General features: G+C 47.5%; 1 protein-coding gene across 14 annotated transcripts in view; it reads right to left on the bottom strand.

The window, feature by feature from the left end:
* The window catches only part of PTPRT (protein tyrosine phosphatase receptor type T), a 935828-nt gene that overhangs the window by 332572 nt on the left and 586309 nt on the right, over positions 1 to 16947 (bottom strand). For all 14 annotated transcript variants that reach the window (XM_070420943.1, XM_070420935.1, XM_070420937.1 and 11 more), the window contains one exon: positions 5125 to 5421. In XM_070420943.1, coding sequence (XP_070277044.1) covers positions 5125 to 5421 — 297 coding nt within the window. The remainder of the gene's footprint in view (positions 1 to 5124; positions 5422 to 16947) is intronic.

The following is a 16947-nucleotide window of genomic DNA, read 5'->3' as shown; positions in this document are numbered from 1 at the left end:
AACATCTATATGCATACACACACAGATAAAGCAGAGAGAATGTTTGGGAGGTTTTAACCAAGTATAAGATTGTACATTAGATAGACAGGGGGAATATCAGGACTAAGATTTGCGGGTATATTTCTGGGCCCTTCCATTTGATACTTGGTAACCGTGGGCAGGTTCCTGACACTCTCTGAGCCTCAGGTTTCTCTTCCACACATCTGTGTCGACAGCACCTACATCATAGCGTTTGGTAATTGCATGAATGAAGCCTATCGGCAAAATGCCTAGCTCACAGTTAGCATTTGGACACCATAACTGCATTTCTCCTTACCCTTTATATTATCTCAAGATCATCTGTATAAACACCAAAAATGTACTGAGCTCTAAGTGAGGGATGCCTTCAGGTCATACTAACATGTGCATAGCTTCTTCCTGTTGGACTAAATGACTCTGAGCTGCATTACCTATTGTCTGGCCGTCACTGCCTTTTATACTTCTCACTTTTTTCTTCTCCAGACTTCAGGGGCTGCACCATGCTCCCACATCTACACCTATCCCTAGCAACATGTAGCCTCATTCTGGCTTCTGGTGCCCTGAGAAGCCAGGTGAATAGGCCTGTTGGAAATGCATATCAAATACAGGTGCTCATCCTGAGATATGTAAGTCTTCCCTACAATTATAGTACATTAGTATACTAAATGAAATAAGATATGGAGTATATGTGATTCATCATTTTATATATCAATTATGGTTTCATATTATATACTATATTGTTAATCAGAATCCATTAAATTTTTTATAATTATTATAAATTATATTGGAGCCTAAATTTCTTTATTGTAAAATAAGAAAAACAATGTTGTTTCCTTGTTCACAATTTGGGGCTAAGAGTTAATGAATCTGTGTTACTGGTGAAAGTGTGGAATGATACATCTAAAGAAGAGTATGTCAACATCTAACAAACTGCATATGCCTTTACCCTTTGGTGCCAGTGATCCCACTTTTAAGAATTTCCCCTGAAAATACATCTCCACAAGCAACATGTGCACAAGGCTATTTGCTACAGTTCTATTTGTCATAACAAATGATGGGAACAACCTACGTGTCCACAGGATCCTGCCTGAATACACCATGGCACAGCCACATGCCGAGGCCCCACAAAGGAGTGACACAGTCCACAAAGCGACACGGAGTGTTTTCCGGGATGTATTAAAGTAAACAAAACCAGAAGATGTAGAGTACACCTATTATACTATCTTTTATATAAAAAATAAGAGAAGGAAAAATCGTTTGTCCTTTTTTTATGCAAGATAAACTATAGGAGAGATATTCCCGAAATGAATAAAAACGGTTCCCTTTCAGCTCGGCCGGTGTGGCTCAGTGATTGAGCATCCACCTATGAACCAGGAGGTCATGGTTCAATGACTGGTCAGGGCACATGCCTGGGTTACAAGCTTGATCCTCAGTAGGGGGTGTGCAGGAGGCGGCTGATCAATGATGCTCTCTCATCATTGATGTTCCTATCTCTCTCTCCCTCTACGAAATCAATACAAAATATATTTTTTAAAAAATGGTTACCTTTCAGGTGTAGATAGAAACAGTGGGGAAAAGGTAGAGTTGGTGGCAATACTCTGAGTGCACCTTTTGATACAGTTTGACTTTTGAACCATGTGCCTGTTTAGATATTAAAAATAATGACACTAAATAAAAAGGATGAGAGGGAAAGCAAGCCTCCAAATTGACACAAACAAACCTGAGTATCAAACTGATAATATAACCATGTAGAGAGAAGACGGAACCTTGAGCACTATGTTTTGACTGCCTAAGGAGAGAACAACTGAAAAGAAAATCTTTAACCTCACTTAGTTTGTTAGAAGGATTGGTATTGTAATTGTGAAACTATTTCATATATAGTAGGATGGGGCAAATAAAAAAAACTCTGTGGGTGTTGGGAATCAGGGTTCTCACTGTGAGAGAAGGGAGATATATGAGCGGAATGAGGGCAAGTGCAGAAGACTCCTGAGGGGCTGGATTTGAGTCAGTATGAGCTCATGATTTAAAAAGATAAATGATACCCCCAGCTCTACCTACTGGAAGGGACTAGAGGCAATGACACCCCATTGAGCAGAGCACACCCAAGTTGTATATTTTAGTGCAAAGGCAGCACTGAAAGCACCCAGGAATCCTGAGAGAAGTGGCTGACTTCAGGCCTAGGGCCGAGACATTGTGAGCACAGTTTAGAATATTTTGTGCCAGCAGCAAGGAAGACTAAAGAGAATATGTCAGAAGGACCCAGGAGCCAACTCGAAGGGACTCCCACTACCCATACATGAGACCATCTGAGCACTGAAAAGAATTATAAATAGTACTGGATTTTAATACATTGGGTCAAAAAATGACCTATGAGTCAATAGGGATACTAACTATGGGGAAGGGGATGAGGAGAGAAGAGCTCTCTATAAATATGAATGTTAATTAATACATGTAGAGGGAAAGATTTAAAACTCACTCTTTTGTAAATACCAGTGCAATAAATGATTCAGGGCAGGATTGTGAAGGTGTGCTAAAACCACTGGCTGAAAAGTTCTAGAGGGATGGGATAGTCACAGAACCTCAAATATCACTGCACAGATTAGCTGATTTACAAGGGGAAGGGGGAGTGCATTTACAGTGGCGGGACTGGTGGTCCCCATCTTATCTAAGTGACTGGTACAGGGGCCCCCTGACACATGGCACAGTGAGAGTACACACCACCAACCCAGGTGGCATTTTTGCCAGAAAATATCTCATATGCTGGTTTGTCACATTAAGTCAGGTTTAACTTACTGGAGCTGTCTATTTGATTATCTTTAAATTAATGCTGAATTTCTTAGATGCTCTTCGATGTTGTGGACATGTAGGAGAATGACCTTTTCCTTAGGTCACCTATGCTGAAGAGTTCAGAGGTCAGGTGTCCTGATTTCTGCCATTTCCTTTTAAACAGTAAAAAATATCACATGCAGTTTTGTAAAGATTTCCCTATCATACGTATCATACATATTTATGCAAAGTGTTCACAAATGTTGAATCTAGGCGAAGGGTTTAGGGACATATTTGATTACTTCAATTTTTCTATAGCTTTGAAACATTTCAAATGAAATCCTGGGTGTGAGTCGTTGTATATAACATGCCCATTAGAACCCAGAGCAGGGTAGGTCTCAGTAAATGGCAGCCGCGAAGACCATCACCAACATCGTTTTCGTCTTTCAACACACTTGGCTGTGGGCTGATGAAAGATGGAGAAGGAACCACCAAATAAGTGAGCTGTGGTTTTGGCTGAGATTTTTGTGGAAAAGGGAAAAATAAAAAGCCTGTTTAGTCTCCTATCAACAGCTGCTTCTAAGATGAAGCAGCAGGGCTCCGCGGCCATGAGCTTCTCTCACCAGCGGTGGATTACTTTGCAGGCCCTCAGCTGAAATGACAGACCCACCAATTCCCCAGAAGACAATTTTGTCGCAGGGACAAAAGCAGCACGCGTCCAGTCAGCTCAACGCAAGAGGCTGCTCCTTGGCTTCCTGAGGGGGGTCATGGACTGGAGCCCGGCTCCAGCCTCGGCCTGTCCTGAGATGAAGGAGTCCCACGGGAGCCCCTCTTTAGGGGGACGGAACCTAATCCTGGTGGACAGAGGGTTCTGTGCTCTCTGAGACCTTCCTTCAGCCCAGTGGCTCCCGAGGTGGGACCACAGGAATAACAATAAGACTAAGGACTGGCGTCTCGTGTGCTGGTGTTTTTAATATGACGATGTCCACACATCTCTGCAGAGTAGGAATTAATGTTTTATTAATGCTACTTAATTAAAATTTAATTTCAAAGCACTGCTGTACTCACGTTGTTTTGATAAAGGCTTTGTGAATTTTTTTCCCGGGTGACAAGGAGGAGAAAAGGAGCGGTTGGAGCAGGGCTTAAAGATGGGACTTGGGAATTGCTGCTGCATATGTAGGTAGCCCTCCAAAAGCAGCCCAAGGTGGGCAGAGCATCTGGACAAAAACCAAACACCCTGAGCTGCTTCTGGATCAAGCCCTACCATTCATCTTCTGAGTCTTGAATATTCATGCTGGGTTTCCTTCAACACTGGCTCCTCCCTATCTAGCAACCTATGGCCACGAGTTGCTAATCCATCCTTGCCCTGCCTCTGCTTCTCAGGTGAGGCACTGGCCACATTGCCATTCCTTGAGCATCTGGGTCACCTTTTCTACACCAGCTGAGGTAGTTGTCTAGAACTCTGGAGAACTTTCCTAGGGCAGGTGTTTGGTTTCCGGGTTGCTGTGCTAGAAGGTCCTTTGCCAATAAATATTTTTTCCCTGTGATTCAGTGCAAATGTGACAGCGGCATTTATTGAAAACATACAATCTGGTGGGCATTATTTGAATTCTTTATATACCATCCCTTTTTATGAGCACAACCTAGAAGGCACTGGAGATATTTTTATCTCCATGTTATAGATGCAGAAACCCAGGCCCTGAGAGGTTAAGCAACGTATCCTATGTGTTGCTTAACAAGAGTCCACCTTCTCAGATGCGGCATTATTCTACCTGCTGGGGGAGGGGCTGCACATCTGTGAAACAATGGAGCCAGATCTGGGGAAAGGTCTGGAGGCTTTATGGGGGGGCCAAGCTCAGGGCCACAGCTCCTGGCTGCAGACAGAAGCCCTTGTTGGAGGCTGAAGGGAACAGGTTTACAGAAGCAGAACACTCAGATCACCCGGAGAAGCCGGTCCAGGGAGAGCTGGACCCACAAAAGGTTGAGGTTCATTGCAAGCAGGAAGGCGGGGCCAAGGTGACAGAGGCTGAGTCCCCACTGCTGCTTTTACCTAGAAGTACAGTCTGCGGGGGTTGCAAGGAGAATGGCTGCAAGGAACAATTTCCAGGGAGTCAGGAAGGGTTTGTCATGAAGGTGGGCTGTGTACAACGTCAAGTTCTATGGGAACAGCGCCCCCTGGAGTTGTGCAATGCATAGTCTGCACTGAAGACCTTGGAAAAGAGCAGATGCAGAAGGGAGATTACAGAATTAGGAAGAATAAACACCTCAGAACTGATGGACATGGCCCTGTAGCAGGTCCAACATCCCCCACTCCCAAGTAAGGGCGCTTCCCTGACTCACCGTCCTCCTCTGTCTGCACCACCAGCTCCTCGCTCTCCATCCGGCCCTCGGGGTTGGACAGCAGGAGCCGCAGCCGGATGGTCATGAAGGGCCGCAGACCCCGCAGGGTGTAGTGGGAGGAGGTCTGAATGACCTCCTCAGCCTCGTACTGCTGCTGGTTGAACACGTACTGGTACTGCACCGTGAGGTTGTAGCTGTGGCAGCGCGTCACCGCGTAGCCAAAGGGCTCCCACTGCAGGGTCAGCTGCCGGGCCCGGATGTCCACAATCTCCACGTTCTGCGGGCCATGCACTGGGTCTGCGGACACAAGCAAGACACAAGAGGAGACTGTGAGGAAGGTGGGTGGGAGTCCCGTAGAACTGTGGGGAACAGCTCTTCCAGTCTATCGCAGCCGGTCAGCCACTGCTTCGTGGGTTTTGCCGCATAGAATACAATTTATGTTCCTATAAATCAAACTCCTTTTTGTTACTTAAATACATGCATCTAAAAGAAACCATAACCATATAAAAAGGGGAAACATAAATCACCTGCTGTAAATAAACATTAGCCATCAAAATAAATTCAAAATTGTTAAATTCTTAAGGGTACCACGGAAAACCATCTTGGGTACCACCCACAGCACACACAGCACTTTGGGGATGTGCTAAGAGAGAAGGCTGCAGGAGTTCTGACCTGCCTTCAATGAAGCTCCATCCTTTGCCCTGGGAAACCAGCCCCTCTCTCCAGGTACCCACACACAGGTGCACATGCTGGGCATGTGATCCGGTGACTGCGCCTTGGAATTTCCCTTCCTTTCATTCACAACGCAACCCACCATTTCCTAGCCTTCAACCTCCTTCTCTCCTGTCCTCCTTTCCCAAACAGGCCCCTCCAGGGACATCATTCTAAACGCAGATCTGACCATGCATTCTTACCCTTGGGCTATCTCCCACTCCATCCCTCCCACTGACCCTGCTCCCAGGCCCCCATCTAGAACATGAGCTCTGAATTACTTCATTATGAATATTCTGTTCCTAATTTATACAAATGAAATAGATGTTTTTGTACAAAACAGATGATAACAAATGAATGCATTTTCTCAATTCCCACAAGCAAAGCTCATTCTAAGGTTTAGGCATTCATTAGAGTAGAAACAGAACTTCTTTTGTCATCAGCAGTCCCACAGGTTCCGTGTCAAAGTCTCTGTGACAGAGGTTAACACTGGCTGGAGACTGAATCCATAGATGTTCCCCAAAGGACTTTACCAAGTGATGTAATCTCTGGGTCTTTGTTTTTTTTTATTTCTAAAATGGTGATAATAATAGCCATCTTCATTCAGAGGAAAAGGGGGGCGTCAAGTGAGATGCTGCTTGCAAAGCATTTAGAATTGCACCTGGAACTTAATACACACTCTGTACATGACAGTTTTTCTTTTGCTGTAATAGGAGTAGTAATAAAAATAACAATAATGTTTCATATGCTGCATCTATTCTGAATGTCTTATAAGTGACAGGGCAGGGTAGCATCCTTATGCAAAATGATGGATTCTAGCATCTCTCTGGTCCCCTCACAGCATAGGGTAAGGTTGCCTCTGCACCCACGCAGCCATAGGAAGGGGGAGAGGGGTCTTGATGCCCCTGAGTTTCCTGATCTGTCCTGAAATGTCTGCGACTTGTGCCAGAGCCTCACCAAAACCACTTCAAAGCACTCCTCGTTTGAGAAGGATACCCAGACATGTCAGCAGCCTGGCAAGCCAGGGCAGACCTGCTCGCGCACTGCTGGGGACCGTGGGCAGCCTGGCCCCAGCTCAACGGAGGAGTTCACGGTCACTCTCACAGCACAGTTATCCATGCTCACGGGTCCTCTGTGTAAAGGAGAGCCAGCCTCCCAAAAGCAAGCGGGCGACTTTGAAACTGTGACATTGAACAAGCTGTTGCTGAAGGTCCGCTGTGCTGAGCCCATGTGGAACGGAAGGTGGAAAGTGCGGTCCCCATAGCTGGGGTGGGGGGGTGGGGGTTATGATCCAGTGCGGCGGCAGCTGCTGCTTGGCTTAACAGCTCACGCTGGCACGGGGACCATGTGCAAGCACAGGGACAGCGAGAGGATGCTTGCTGGGAGCCCCCGAGCATCCCCACCAGCTCGCCCAGCTGGAGCCTTTCTGTTTGTCCAGAGGCCAGAACGGCCCTGGCAGGGAGGCTGCCATCCCTGCTCAGAGCCGATGGAACACTCCTCCTCAGGGTGGGTTTTCAAAGCCAATGCCCGGCCCTGAGGGGGTGAGTTCCATCTCATTAGTGACTGAGAACAGGAACATTTAAGCCCCATTGAAGTCCAAAGTTGACACCCCATTTTGTCAGATATCTTAAGATATACCATATAATGTTACATATAATTATAGGATCTCCAATACTCGCTGAAAGCACAAACAAAACAGACACCTCTGATGGCCAGCAGTCCCAGTGCTGAGTTCTGTCATCTGCATCATCATGTGACACCACAGGAGAGGGACTGCCAGCCCATCTACAGATGAATAAAGTGAGTCTCAGAAAGGTCCAGGAACTTGTATAGAGTAGCGAGACTAGCAAATGGCAGACTGGGTTTTGAACTTGTGTGTCTGTCTGTCTCCATACCTAGTGTGCAAAGTAAGAAGACGTGCCTGACAGAGGGGCCTGGGAAGGGGGTGGGCAGGCTCTGTGCCTGCACCTGGGGAAGGGCATCCAGCCCCTCCCCCCTCTCTGCTCTGCTCTGCTGGTTGCCTGTCTCCTCCCCCTGGTGTTTCAACCCCTTCACTTGCTTCTGCTGTGAAGACTTCCCCTCTGCACTTCTGAGCAGATGTCTGGCTATTGCTTTCTCATATTGTTAACTGTTTCCTTATATGTTAATCATTTTACACTGTGACAGGTTTGTGTGTGTGTGTGTGTGTGTGTGTGTGTGTGTGTTTAATCTTCACCCAAGGATATGTTTTTATTGCTTTTCAAGAGAGAGGAAGGTGAAGAGAGAGAGAGAGAAACATCAATGTGAGAGAGAAACATTGATCGGTTGCCTTCCATATGTACCCTGACAGGGGAACCCACAACATAGGTATGTACCCTGAACAGGAATCCAGCCTGCAACCTTTTGTTGTTTGGGATGATACTCCAACCAACTCAACCACCCGGCCAGGGCTGCACTGTGACAGATTTCTAGAAACTGCCTCTGCCCAGTGGAAGGTAAGTTCCTGAGAGCAGATGATCTCTGCTCCCCCTCCAGCCATGCCCAGCCTGAGTCCCAAAGAGGGGACCTCAGCAACTGCCAGTCAAATGGATGCCCTGCTTTGTACATATCACCATGACCTGTGAGGGCAGCCTGGCCCTTGCCTCACCCTAGAGCAGCGGTTCTCAACCTGTGGATCACGACCCCTTTGGGGGTCAAATGACCCTTTCACAGGGGTCGCCTAAGACCATCGGAAAACACATATATAATTACATATTGTTTTTGTGATTAATCACTATGCTTTAGTTATGTTCAATTTGTAACAATGAAATTGGGGTTCACCACAACATGAGGAACTGTATTAAAGGGTCATGGCATTAGGAAGGTTGAGAACCACTGCTCTAGAGGACAGCGAAGGTCTATGAGCTGAAATGGGTGCTCAGAGCCACACGGTAAAATTTGAAGTTCACGAGGGTCCTGTTTCTGTGTCTGATCTGCACCGTGACACCCTGAGGGATTGGAACCAGGGGAAGGACACGAACAAGGGGCATGTCACAGCCATCAGGACCTGGGAAGGCCTGGGGAGGACACTGTGAGAAAGCCCAGAACCATCAGGCAGGAGTGGCCTGAGCTTCAGGAGCCTGGGGTCGCCACAGGGGGCAAAGACCACTGCCCTGTCCTCTCATCTGCTCTCTGGCTACTACAGCATTCTCCCCATCGCTCACCTGTGCAGGTGTGCACGCAAACACCTCTCTGCTTCTCCAAAAGGAAGGAGAAGGCAGGGGCACCTGTTCAAAGAGGGCAAGAGATGCTGCACGCCTGCCACCGAGCACAGAAACCTCCTCCCAGAGCTGGAGGCCAGGGCACAGGAAAAGTCATTGTTCCCTCCGCAGCACCTGTGACTGACTGTCCTCAGACACACAGGGACGGCGGAGCCAGACAGAGCATGGCCTGAAGCCAGACTCTGGCGCTCATGAGCTGCGTGACCTTGGGCAAGGGCACTTCAGCACTTAGCCTCCACTCCCTCATCTATAAAGGAAAAATTATTGCGCTAATCTCAGAGGGCTGTTAATGAGTATAAAATGAACTGAAGAGAGAGCGAAGGGAATTGCCTCTGCCTGACAGTGGGCATCCCTCTTAGATGGACGGGCCTTGCGTGGAGGGGAATAGAAGCTGCATTCCCAGGGCAGGGGGCTCAGTGGTGCTCAGGCCTCGGAGGAGGAGGAAAGTGGATTCCCTGTGTTGTTGGGATGGATCAGGAGAGGATGGGTGATCAAGATGGAAGACAGCTGGATGGAGCCCAAGGTGACTGCTCTGTGTGTGACTTCTGGATCTCCCATACAGTCCTCAGAATACAGCAAAATGGTTTGCTGTGATTGGACTTCCCGTGGGTTCGAGAAAGGGCTGAGGTTTGCCTGACTCACTCAGGCCAAAGGGGATACCGCCTGGAACCCAGTGACCAGAGGCAAAGGGAACTTGGCGAAGATGTCCACGTACTATCACGCCTTGAATTAGGATGTTGAGGGTTCTCCGCACTGTGGAGATGAAGAGGCCAAGGAAGTCTCAGAGCATACGCACAGGGCAAGGAGGCGGGCTACACCGTGCAGCAGGCTGTGTTTGTAAGTCCGAGAACTCCCATGCAGAACGGGAGAGGCGGTGGCTATTTATTGAGCAGTAGCCCGGGCTAGGAAGGCACCTGCAGGATGAGAATGCTTCTCTGGCTCAGGGAATGGAGGCCAGTGAAGGAACATGACGTACTCAGGGCCACAAGCCAGGTCCCCGGTTCTGGGCTCCCGAGGCACTTTGCACAGATGTCCAGCCCACTCAGCACTTGTCATGCTTTCTAGGAATTGCTGGTTCAGTTACTCATCACTCCTCCCAGCTGCAAGGGACCCTTTCTGTTTGTCCAGAGACCCCAGCACATGGCGCAGGGTCTGCCGAGGGCTAGTTCATGTTTGTTAAAACGAGAGGAACAGATGGCGATCTGCCCTTGGGAGCTGAGCCCAGACCTCCAACGCCACGTCCCCATTCTGTAGCCTCCAGCAGGCCACCGAATCTTTAAGGGGAACGTGTCTATTTTTGCATTCCAGCAAGAGAATGTCCTAAAATCCTAGACAATGAAAACTAGCCTTCAGAACTAGTGTGACGGAGGCCTTCACGCGTTCAATCTGACCCCCAAACCTCGGCCGCCGGAACCCGCTCCTGCTCCAGGAATAGCCTGCGGCAGGCAGACGCTCAGCTTTCCGTCCGGGTTGGTGCAAACAGGCTGGAAACTGCTGACAACGCCTGTGTGCGCAGTGGAGATTGGTTTTGTTGAATTTACTTTTTCTGTGTAAATACGTCCAAGTCTGGAGCCGATGCTTTCTGCCTCCAGATAAGGCCCCGTCCACATGACCTTCTTGAGTAACAGCCTACATACACGCCACCGAGAGGGCAGACAGCACAGCAGAAGAGAGGGTGGCTCGTCTGGGAGCCGGAAAATCATCCTCTGATGGAAAAGCAAATAGCTTATCCTCTGGGTGTACTCGCTCTATGCCCTGAGACTTGGCGACGGGGCCTGTCCTGAGCCCAGGGCAGTAAGGACCCTCTAATCCTCTTATGCTGTGGCCTCCTGGACAGGAGTCGGTGGTTCAAAGTGTCCCCTTTCCCGACAGGCTTCAGACACCCCAGAGTTCCCTGCCCCAGTGGCTTCAAACTCATGGTGAAGATTTGTTCAAACCTTTCCGCGGTCTGCCCTTTCAAGATCAGGCTGTATTCCACATGTGTGCACCCTTAGGCCCACTGGGTGACCGAAGGATGGCTGTCTGGGGACAAGGCTTAGACGTGAGGACTGCAGTCTCCAGACACATGTGCCTGAGGCCCTTGTTGGGGAGGACGGAGTCAGGTGAAAGGAGAAAGGATGTGCCACAGGCCTGTGTTTGTGTTCTCAGTCCAGGCCTACCTGTGTCCTTGCACACGTTAGGGACAGGAACATGTGCGTGCACGTGTCTGTGTCTGTCTGTGTGACTGACCGACTCCCAGTTTCAGAGGCTGCTTTGCTTTTGCAGCTGCCTCTGAAGGCAGGTTGGTCCTCCAAAAGTCTGGTCATGTCTCCCCTTTCCTGCTTGGATCTCGCTAAAGCACTGCTGTCAATCTAATACCTGAACCCAACATGCACCCTCCTCCCTCCCAGTCCCCTTCCGCATTTCCACGGCTCTCTCCTGGGGTCCTTCCTAAAGCAGTAATGCTTCCTGAGCCCGTCCACACCTCCACATGTTTGCCATGTTCTTCCCTGTGCTTGAGATGCCACAGGACAAACTCTTATTTAGTATATTTAAAGCCCAGCTCCAATGCCAGCCTTTCCTTGTAACTTTGTCCAAAAGCCTTTCTTGCCGAGGCAGAGTCAATACCTGTTCCACCACCTGCTTCCTTGAACACATTGGCATGCTGCTTCCATTGCTCTTATCAAACTGCAGGTTTCTGTTTGCTTCATGCTCACCTCCCCTGCTGACGTGTTATCCCCTAGATCGCTTCGTTTCTATAATTGGAACATCTAGCTGTTTAGTAAATAAATATATCTAAGAATGAGTAAATACAGAAAGCAGGGGATGACTGAAGACCAAACCAGAATGAAGGCCCTAATGTACTGCAGGGGGAAAGCCACAAGGAAAGCGGGGGGCGGGGACGGGGGTGGGGGGGGGGGATGAGGGCTCTCTTCACACTCCAATTGTTAAGGGTAACCATGTGGTTAAGTCAGACTTCGAGCCTTTTCTGTTCTCTATGGACCCAGTCTCCATCCCTGCTGTCAAAGGCAATAGCTATGGAATCTCCTGATGACCTCAATCAAGGCAGAACATCTTATTAAAAAAGAACAGCAAAGCAGATTTCCAATTCATGAATTTTCCACGTATTCATCTTTTGCATGTGGAGTTGGCTGTAACATATGTACTGTTCAAAGCTGAACCTAAACTGAGATAATTTGGGGCACGGGGCTGAAAATATGGAGGTGGATAACTTCTACGTAAAATTAATTTTTTTTAAATCCATTTGGAGATGCAATTTGAATTCCTTTCAAATTAAATTGCAATGGAATCCTGGACAGCTGGAAACATTATTGCCAACATAATTTGATACTACAAGAGCAGTAATACATTGACAGATAGTTCGATGTGACCATTAATTTGCAATTTCAGCATGGAAATGACGCACAGAGAGAAAAAGAGGGGAAAGGAACAAAATTAAGATCCATCTTCTTTCTGACATCATCCAAACCCCACTCACTGGCTTACTTTCCCACACCCCCTGTACTTTATTTCAGATGTTGGGTGGACAGGACTTTGCTGACTATTACCACAGACGTTTAGGAAGGTAGGTGAGGACAGGGATTCCGAGGCTTTGGGGATGCTGGTCGTCTCAGTCCAGGGCCTCTGGGTCCTACCAATCCCGACAACCAGAACCATCTGATGCTGGAACATGTCCCCTTGTGAGAAGGTGACATGGTTGTCACCCCCTTGTGGCAATGCCAGAGAGAAGGTAACTCCTTCACACGTCCACTGGCTTACTCACTAACAAAAGAAGACGCTTTGAGCATGGAGGCATCCTGATGTGCTGAGAAGACTGGCTCTGTTATCACCTGGACCTAAAGCCCTATCCCATCCCTCATGTGCCTCATTGTTCTCGTGTGTAAAATATGAATGACACTCCCTGCCTTTTAGGGCTATGAGGTGAATTAAGGAGACAGTGTCCACCAAGCCCCCTGGCACAGCTACACTCCCTCAAATATAACTCCCACCTCCAGAAGGGAGGGAGGCAGGAGAGCCATTGAGGTAGAAGAGGAGTCCTGTAGGTTACCGTGGACCCCGGTCTGCTTCTCAATCTAGTCCACGGCTGAGTTCATTCTTTTAACCAACTTAGCAAGCGTCCAAAAATCAATTAGGTTCAGATATTGCTGCACCTACTCCTTCCCGTCTACAAACATGTCCTGCACCTCTGAGATGGGCAAGGCATGAGGGATACAGGTGAATGAGACAGACACTTTCTTGCCTTCCTGAGACTCATATCCTAGAGGGGGATGCAGAGACAACAACTGTGAAGGATGGAAGGATGCCCCCTGATGAGTCATTGGCAGGAGACGCGCGGGGCTTCCATGCAGCACTTGGCAGAAAGACAGCCTCGCGTCAGAAACTCAGCTGTGCCAATTTCATCACGACTCGGGCACAACCCTTACGTTCTTTTGCATAGAAACCATAAGCCACCAAAGAAATTGAAGGTGAGTTAAGGTTAATGATTCCCCAACAACTGCATTATTAGGTTATAATAAGAGCAAGTCTCGGGGCAAAGTCTCCTACACAGATGAGCATCAATTACACCACTGTTTATCAGTGAGCAGGTGCAAAGCAGGTCAAACTATTTATTCCATAAATGTCAATGTAGTCCCAGCAATCTGTCCTTGTAGGTGAGCTGGTGACTACCTTGCATGAGAAGGTCACCTGTGGCAGTTATGACAGTATTCTCAGGGAGGAGTTGACTTTTTTTTTTTTTTCGTAAAGGGCCAGGCAGTAAATACTTTATGCTTTGTGGGTCAGACAGTCTCTGTTGCAACCATTCATCTCTGCCCTTGTAGTGCAAAGGCAGACATAGGCGATACGCATACAAGTGAGCGAGGCTGTGTTTCAGTGAGAGTTGATTTACAAAAACAAGGCCACAGGCTGTAATTTGCCTCCTTTGTTCTAGGGGCAAAATCAATTAGCTACTGTCGCATCAGACAACCAGGAATCCCCTCATCCAATGGACGACACAGGACTGTTTAGGAATCCTGGCTTGGACACCATCCCTAGGGTTAAAGGCTAGAAAACTTATTGGGTTCCTCTTCTTTGCATATGTCTGGAAAGTACTTTAAAAAATTGGCCAACCCACATATTATTGAGACCTTCCACTTTACCAATTAGAGTCCATTTATAATACTTATTATTCTGCTAAGCAACAGGTCCCTGATTTCAACCACAACAACCAATTTCTGACATTTCCTGCGCTAATTAGCAAAATAAAGGTTGTTGATCAAGGCATCAGAAGCACCTGGGCGCTGTAGCGTTGCCTCTGGAGCAGTGGTTCTCAACCTTCCTAATGCCGAGACCCTTTAATACAGTTCCTCATGTTGTGGTGACCCCCAACCATAAAATTATTTTCGTTGCTACTTCATAACTGTAATTTTGCTACTGTTATGAATCGTAATGTAAATATCTGATATGCAGGATGTATTTTCATTGTTCGCAACCCATAGGTTGAGAACCGCTGCTCGGGCTTTTGACTGGAATACCCAGGATCTTCCCTAACCAGTGTGGTTTTAATTAGAAGGCTGGCAGCATTGGGTTATACTAGCTTAACCTACAACTCGACCATAACATTCCCCTGATAACTACTGGAGAGTGAATCACCAGCAGTGCCATGTGGCATATACAGACCAAGAAAGCTGTCCTGAGCAAGGGGCCTTGGAGGAAGGATGGATAGGATTTAACAGGTGAAGGTGTGGAGGAATGGGGCAGGGAGGGCCAGCAGTCGGAAGGTTAAACACCAGGCGAACAAGGCAGCACATTTCATGTCCAAGAGATAAGAATCAAGGAGCAAAGGGCCATCGAGATTCTGATGCAGGAATGGGCAGGCCACAGGGAAGCAACCCCTCCACCCTCCGCCCCGCACCACCACACACACCTCTACACAGTGATGGGTGAGGCCAGTCTGGGTGTTACAGATTATAACAACCCCTCCTTCCACTCCTAAGAAGTGAGAGTAACAGCTAAGACAGTTGTAACAGTGTGATATGAGCATTCTTTGCACTGGAAAATCTCAATCTTTTAATAAATATTTTTGAGTTCCTACCATGTACAGGCACCATAAGGGATGTAGAAGTGGACCAAAGAGACAAAAACTCTCTCTGCCCTTCAGGGGCTTATGTTCTAGTGGGAAGGGGCGATCAAGTAAATCAGAAGATTGTATAGTATGTCAGAGGGCAGTTAGTGATCTAGAGAAAAACCGAACAGGGAAGGGAGATTAGGGGCTCAGGGAAGCTTGTGCCTAAAACTTTACTTTGTTGATTTTAGGTTCTACCACCAGCTCCTTGACCTTTTCTGATCTTTCCTCTTCATTTACACTGAAGTTATTACTCTTTTTCTGAACACAGTTTATCTTGAAATGTTTATTGTGCACCTATGGGGTGGTAGGCTGAGTGTTGGGGGCATAGTGTTAAAAATAGATGTAATTGACGGTTGCCAGGTAGAATAGGAAGGGGGATGGGCAAAAGGTAAAGTGATTAAAAAGTACAAGTTGGCAGTTACAGAATAGTCATGGGGATGTAAAGTACAATATAGGGAATATTGTTGATAATATTCTAATAACTACGTATGGTGCCAGGTAGGTGGGTACTAGACTTATTGGGGGGATCACTTCGTAAGTTGGATAAATGTCTAACCACTATGCTGTACACTTGAAACTAATATAATATTGACTGTCAAGTGTATTTATAAATTTAAAAAAATTAAATATATGTGGTTCAAACAAACCACATCTCTGCTCCACCGCCTGGCTCTATGCTAGTTCTGCCAACAGGAGGCGATAGAGGGAGCCTGCAAGGCTGAGGAGGAGAAATAGAGTTTGCTGGCATCACTCCACCATCACTTCTCCCTGGAGGTCCATTCTGTCACAACAGTTGGATCTAGTTTGCAGTTTCTCCAACACTTAAAGAGCCAGCCTCACTGCGGAACCTCAGAGACACCAGCATCAGCCAAAAAGCGCTCCCTCTTCCAATCCGCAAATATTCATAATCCCAGCCTGTCCTCTCCAGCCCTTACCAATACCTGCTTCCCGAGCTGCTACATGTATAACACCCTCATGTTCTCTTTTCACCTTTTCGGTTTCCTAGCTGATCCTTTACATGTAGGTAACCAAAGCTTTCCAGACTTTCTCTGTTCATGGTGCCCTTGGTATTTTGGTAATTTTTTTCATAGGTTCCTAACCAAAGAAACACAATTATTCACTAATGGGATGCGCGCATCTGCTGACCACTGAACAACTTCTCAGACTTGATGGAGATGAGACACGACGCTGTCGCCTGGTCCACACTGATCTTTGTGAAATATTTGCCTTTCATCATAGCATCTACCAGAAGCCCAGCTTTGAGGGACATAATGTCACCAAAAGCAATGGAGCCCAACCTCATGTTGAAACGGTGGACCATCTCCACTTAGTAGCTTGTATAGTGTCACACAGATGACGCTGTGTGTTTCATGATCATTTAAAGTTAAAAATGGAAATGCCCTCCCGTGGTGCCTTCATGAATTCTATGGTGTCCTGGGCTGCCTCAACACAGTTGAGAACCACAATTATTAACAATTTTTATAGGCAAGCCACTCTGTTAAAATAACTCGGTGTGACTTATCTCTGAAGTAGGCCTTGACTCATGCCAGATCCCACTGTCTGAAATCCATGAACATTCTGCGGCCCCACCCTTCCTATCCATTCTGCCTGGTTAGCTCTGTTGGCCTCGCTGGCCACACTCTGCTTCTCAGCTCTAGCTCAGACCTGGGCCTCCAGCCTCTGCCCCGACCAGGATGCTGCTGAGCTGAGCAGCAGGCTGGTTGGCTGCACCTCTTACCAAGCCCACTGCTCAGGGCTCAAATGGCG

Source organism: Myotis yumanensis, unplaced genomic scaffold, assembly GCF_028538775.1.
Source record: "Myotis yumanensis isolate MYYU_CA2020_CCGP unplaced genomic scaffold, mMyoYum1.0.hap1 SCAF_7, whole genome shotgun sequence".
Taxonomy (NCBI): domain Eukaryota; kingdom Metazoa; phylum Chordata; class Mammalia; order Chiroptera; family Vespertilionidae; genus Myotis; species Myotis yumanensis.
The sequence above is the reverse complement of the archived record's forward strand: the minus strand, read 5'-3'. Positions and strand labels throughout refer to the sequence as shown.